This window comes from Miscanthus floridulus, chromosome 4 (genome assembly GCF_019320115.1).
Source record: "Miscanthus floridulus cultivar M001 chromosome 4, ASM1932011v1, whole genome shotgun sequence".
Classification (NCBI taxonomy): domain Eukaryota; kingdom Viridiplantae; phylum Streptophyta; class Magnoliopsida; order Poales; family Poaceae; genus Miscanthus; species Miscanthus floridulus.
In genome coordinates this window covers 117,622,795-117,627,623 of record NC_089583.1, presented here as the reverse complement: position 1 = coordinate 117,627,623, position 4,829 = coordinate 117,622,795, and the positions used below count along the sequence as shown (strand labels likewise).

At 47.1% G+C, this 4,829-nt stretch overlaps 1 protein-coding gene across 1 annotated transcript; it reads left to right on the top strand.

Moving 5' to 3' along the window:
• Window positions 1-3,461: 3,461 nt before the first annotated feature.
• On the top strand, window positions 3,462-4,312 carry LOC136552822 (uncharacterized). The gene is made up of 2 exons (XM_066544396.1): window positions 3,462-3,673; window positions 3,788-4,312. The coding sequence occupies exons 1-2, from the start codon at window positions 3,512-3,514 to the stop codon at window positions 3,950-3,952; spliced, it is 327 nt and encodes a 108-aa protein (XP_066400493.1). The 5' UTR covers window positions 3,462-3,511; the 3' UTR covers window positions 3,953-4,312.
• The last annotated feature ends 517 nt before the right edge of the window (window positions 4,313-4,829 follow it).

The following is a 4,829-nucleotide window of genomic DNA, read 5'->3' as shown; positions in this document are numbered from 1 at the left end:
TGACGGATCTGTAGAGGGCGCCACCGGTGGGCAAGGGAGGGTCAGCAGCTTGTTTGGATCTCGCCGGGGTTGAAAAGATGGCCACCGGATCCACGGGCATTGCGCGCTCCCGGTGGGTAAGGACGTCGGGGTGAGGGGAGGGGCACCGCAGGGGTGGGAGAGAAGGCCGCCGGGGTAGGCGCGGCGCGCAAGTGTGAAAGGGGGGTGAAAACGAGGAACCAGGTGCGAGAGTGAACCAATGAGGCATCCGTATGTTCCTGATGTCTAAGTATAGTATTTTTTTTACGCCTCTCATCTAGATACAGCTATTGCATCTGTTCATGTACAGACTCACACCAACCTCACACACGCACACCATACTCACACAAACAAACCTACAACTACATCCAGAGAGTATTTTTTTATGCCTCTCATCTAGATAACTGTAGCATCTGTTCATGTACAGACTCACATCAACCCCACACACCAACCCACACACGCACACCATACTCACACAAACAAACCTACAACTACACCCAGATCACAAAATCACGTCCTTTATGAGATCTCACGGGGGCTCAAACTCTGACCGACAAGATCTCAACCACCTAGCCTTGCCACCTCTCGTCTAAGCTAGAGTATTAAGCTTCCGAAAATGCGCGTGCTGCTGTTGGGGGGTCACGTGGATAGGAAAAAGAAGAGAGGACAGGGCCTGTGTCAGCCCACAGCCCAGTATGGTATGCAGAGGGCCGAGATGGCGAGCGTGGCAAAGTCCATCACAATCACAAAAAATGGTACAGTAATTGACTTTGCTGGTCAGTCTCAGTCCACAGACGCCCCTGATGCTCCTCGTACTGCATCCTTGAATTCTCGCTCGCTACAGTACTCGCTAGACATGGGCAGACGCTTCCTGCTAGCCAGCAGCAACAATTGAAGCAGCAGCTCTTGACTCTTCTGTGTATCATGCTCTGTCAAAAAAAAAAAAATACAATTTTGGATTTAGAATGACTCGAACTTTATTAATTTTGTCTAAACTGATAAAAATTAATATATGTATTTATGGCTCCAAATATACATCCTAGAGAAAGATATTTCATAATTAATCAAACAATACTTACTTAGTAGTATATTTTATACACATGCTATTCTACACCAAACTATTATACTGAACAAAATTGACTACTATTCAGAAGTATTCCATATTTCGTGGTAACTACCGACTGATACTGGGCAGTGATTCAGTAGCACTCAGTATTTTTTGTGGTTAGTTTTGGCTACTTGGTGTAGAATAATTATTAGCATTTTTTGGTATGGATTTATTCAAACTTAAAGATATTCAACTCCATGAGATATAAGAATCGTATCTTCTTGAAACGGAAGGAATAGTACAAGAGTTCCGAACCCTAAACTCATTATCTAGGTTGCTTGTTGTGCTTGTAAGGCGAGCTCCTCGTGACTTCTTCTACCTCAGTGCAATGCAATGATAAGCCGAGCTCACAAGTATTGCAGCCAACCACCGGCATTATTTGATGTGGATGGATCGGATGCGCGGGGCATGTGACTATTTGATTGAGATTGACACCCGCCCGCTGGGGCCCGTAGCGTATGCTACATCGCCTAACCTAATCCCCAACCGATCGATGTGCGATGTGCGATGTGCAATGTGCAATGAACCCCTCATAAGCTGCTCAGCACACTGTCATTCCCTGGAGCATTAACAGCTGATGAAGTTGAGTATGTCAACTGAATAATCATATGTTTTATGCAATTTCAACACATGAATTTTTTTTTGCACCATAAGATTAAGATCCAACAACCTTCATCCTTCTTCCATCCTCTAGCCTTCTTCTACCTTCAGACAACCATGAGATCACAGATCCACAGATCATAGATCACATATCACATATCACAGATCATATATCACAGAAAATAATTTTTTCTATGGAAAGATAAATTACAGAACGGGTTGGTTTCATTGCCTACCCGTTCGTCATGGGTGGTCACGTCAGCACTGCTGGTGCTGCGCTGCTGGTGCAGAAAGCACACTGCTGGTGTTACGTCGCACTGTTGATGCAGAAAGCCCTGCGCTGCCGCGTGCTCTCGCCGTGTGTTTTTTGTGCTAAAAAAATTATGTGTTTTTTTTTCACTAAAACAAGTGTGTATCGTATATCATTTCTGACAAAGTTACCTTGTGGCTGCCGGCTGCCGCCGATGGTATTGTGCGGATGGGCCATACATGGAATCGAGCTGCTCTCATGGGCCATTCCAAGAATCTGCTAAGGCCGACCGACCACGCCGCCGTCCGTTAGGCTCAGCCCAGGTGGCCCAGCCCAGACAAACGTTTAATATTTTTGCTTTTGTCATTCTTTGTGTGTGTTAACCACTCTAAATACTCCACTTACGAAATTTGGCTCATGGCATTTGGTCGAGCACTTTGTAGGTACAGACACCACCGCAGTAGACATTCAAATTTGATCACAGCGTTGACCGTTGACCAGTGTTTTTCTAAACGCTAAACGGTAAACAGTCGGTCACCTACCGTTTAGCCATTATTCGGGCAAAACGTCCCATTAAACGGGCTAAACGGCCAATTAAACGGGGTAAACGGGCGATTAAACGGAAACGGCGCACCACCATGTAGCGTTTACACGGTGTTTAAACAGGCTAAACGACCGTTTAGGCGAATAGTGCCGTTGACATTCAAATTTGGCTAGGGTACTGAATCATGGATGAGATTTCAGTGTTGATAGCCAAGTTTGAAAGTTGATTGGCCGTAAGCTATGGAGGACGGTATTTATTTTAGAGGAAAAATCGTTTGAGCAAATAAGTCTCAGGCAGGCTTAGGGTGTATTTAGTTGGGGAGGTGAAAATTTTTAGATGTCACATCGGATGTGTCGGAAGAATATCGGGAGGGGTTTTTGGATATTAATAAAAAAACAAATTACAGAACCCATCAGGAAACTGCGAGACGAATCTAATGGTACTAATTAATCGGTCATTAGCACATGCGGGTTACTGTAGCACTTAAGGCTTTTCATGGATTAATTAGGCCTAAAAGATTCGCCTCGCGATTTTACCGAGAACTGTACAATTAGTTTTTTTTCGTCTACATTTAGTACTCTATGCACGTGTCCAAACATGCTCTTTTACTGTAGGAGGACAAAAAAATTTTGAAACTAAATACTCCCTTATTTTGCAGGCTTGTTTAGTTCCCAAAAAGTTTTCAAAAAATACTACAGTAGCCATCACATCGAATCTTACGATATGTGTATGGAGCATTAAATGTAGACGAAAAAAACTAATTCACAGTTTGGTTAGAAAATTACGAGACGAACATTTTGAGCCTAATTAGTTCATGATAACACTAATTAGCCAAATAAAAACGAAAATACTGCAGTAAGTCAAACTCCCAAAATTCACAAACTAAACACAGCCTTGCATTTGGAGTCCTGCTCCTGCTGCCCAAAACCCTTCCAGAAGCCGCGTGCCCAAGCCCTCGGCGCGCACGCCAAGCGGAGAAGCAGCATCGGCCATGGAGAAGGACACCAAGCCGGCGCCCGACGCCGCGGCTGCGCACCTCGCCGCGCTCCGCTGCGCCAGGGCCTCGCTCCTCCTCGCCTCCCTCCGCCGGCCCCGCGCGCCGACGCCGACGCAGGATCGCCGCCGGACCTCCTCCTCCTCGGCTGACGCAGCGGTAACTCCCCCTCACCCCTCGTCCTCCCCTGCTCTCGGCCCCCCGCACGTTTGCTATGCACGCCGTTCTCCCTCCATCGCTTCAGAATGACAGTGCGCGAGCTTTGCACTGCAGGAGGTCGCGCGGCTCCGGTCCGAGGGGCTCCTCCGCCGCGTCGAGATCGCGGCAGCGCGGCGCGAGGCGGCGGCCCACGCGCGGGTCGCCGGCTCCGAGCTGCTCCTCGTCCTCGCCGTGGCGCCCGCCGTCCTGCTGCTGCTCCTCCTCCTCGGGCTCCTCTAAGCCAGCGGCGGCAGGGGCTGGAGCCTGAAGCCTCCTCTCCGCTTCGTGCTCCGTTAGTTACGCTTCCGGCGCCTGTGATCATGGCGTTCGACCGAGTTCAGTTTTGGTGATGAGGGTTTTGGAGTGCACTAGCTAGGTGTTCGATCAAATGCCTGTTTGAATTTGGGTTGCGAGTAGATAAACAACAGATTTGGCATTTTTTTTTGGTTGCATTGCCCTGTCGACAAATGAAACCGACTGGTGTGAATATAATGTGGCTTGGTTTCTATGTGCTTGGCATTCGACGAAATGGCTGCTCGTGTTTGGTGATTTCATTTCAATTTGATTCCAGTGCAGCAGTGCAGTGCTGCGTTCTGGCCTCTGGGAGATGTTGCATGTTTCGTCGATGCACGTGGTGCTTTCAGAATGGGATGATGCAGCCAATATATATATTTTCCATGAATTGCTCTGAAGTAGATTGTGCCTGCCTGCCCTTGTCTGATTATGTATGGGTTGCTCTGGAACGGATGATATACATTGTGGTCCTGACAGCATCAGAGTAATGCTTCTCCTCTGTTGATTACTGGAGAGCAACACAGGAGTCGCAGTGTAAAAATTGCTCATCCTGTGGGTTCAAGAATATCTGATTGCTTGCTTGACCACCCTCTCTTTGCCATGTGAATTGGGTAAACAGTCTGTGGATGGAAAATATTTTGTAGTCAAAATACTGTGTATAGAACCTTCTTATCTCTGAACTATTAGTAGCAGAGAAAACCTTGAATTAGTATGGCATGTTTGAGTAGTTTCCAACCTTCTTGCTGCTTTCCAGGACACTTTGAATTGATATGGCATGTGTTTCTCTGAAATGAATTCAGGTTTGCTCATCCTGATGCTCAAT

Bases quoted from the DNA above. Each gene is read 5' to 3' on its own strand.
- LOC136552822 (XM_066544396.1), top strand. From the start codon at position 3,512: ATGGAGAAGGACACCAAGCCGGCGCCCGACGCCGCGGCTGCGCACCTC. The intron at 3,674-3,787 runs GTAACTCCCCCT...TTTGCACTGCAG, and splicing joins CCTCCTCGGCTGACGCAGCG to GAGGTCGCGCGGCTCCGGTC.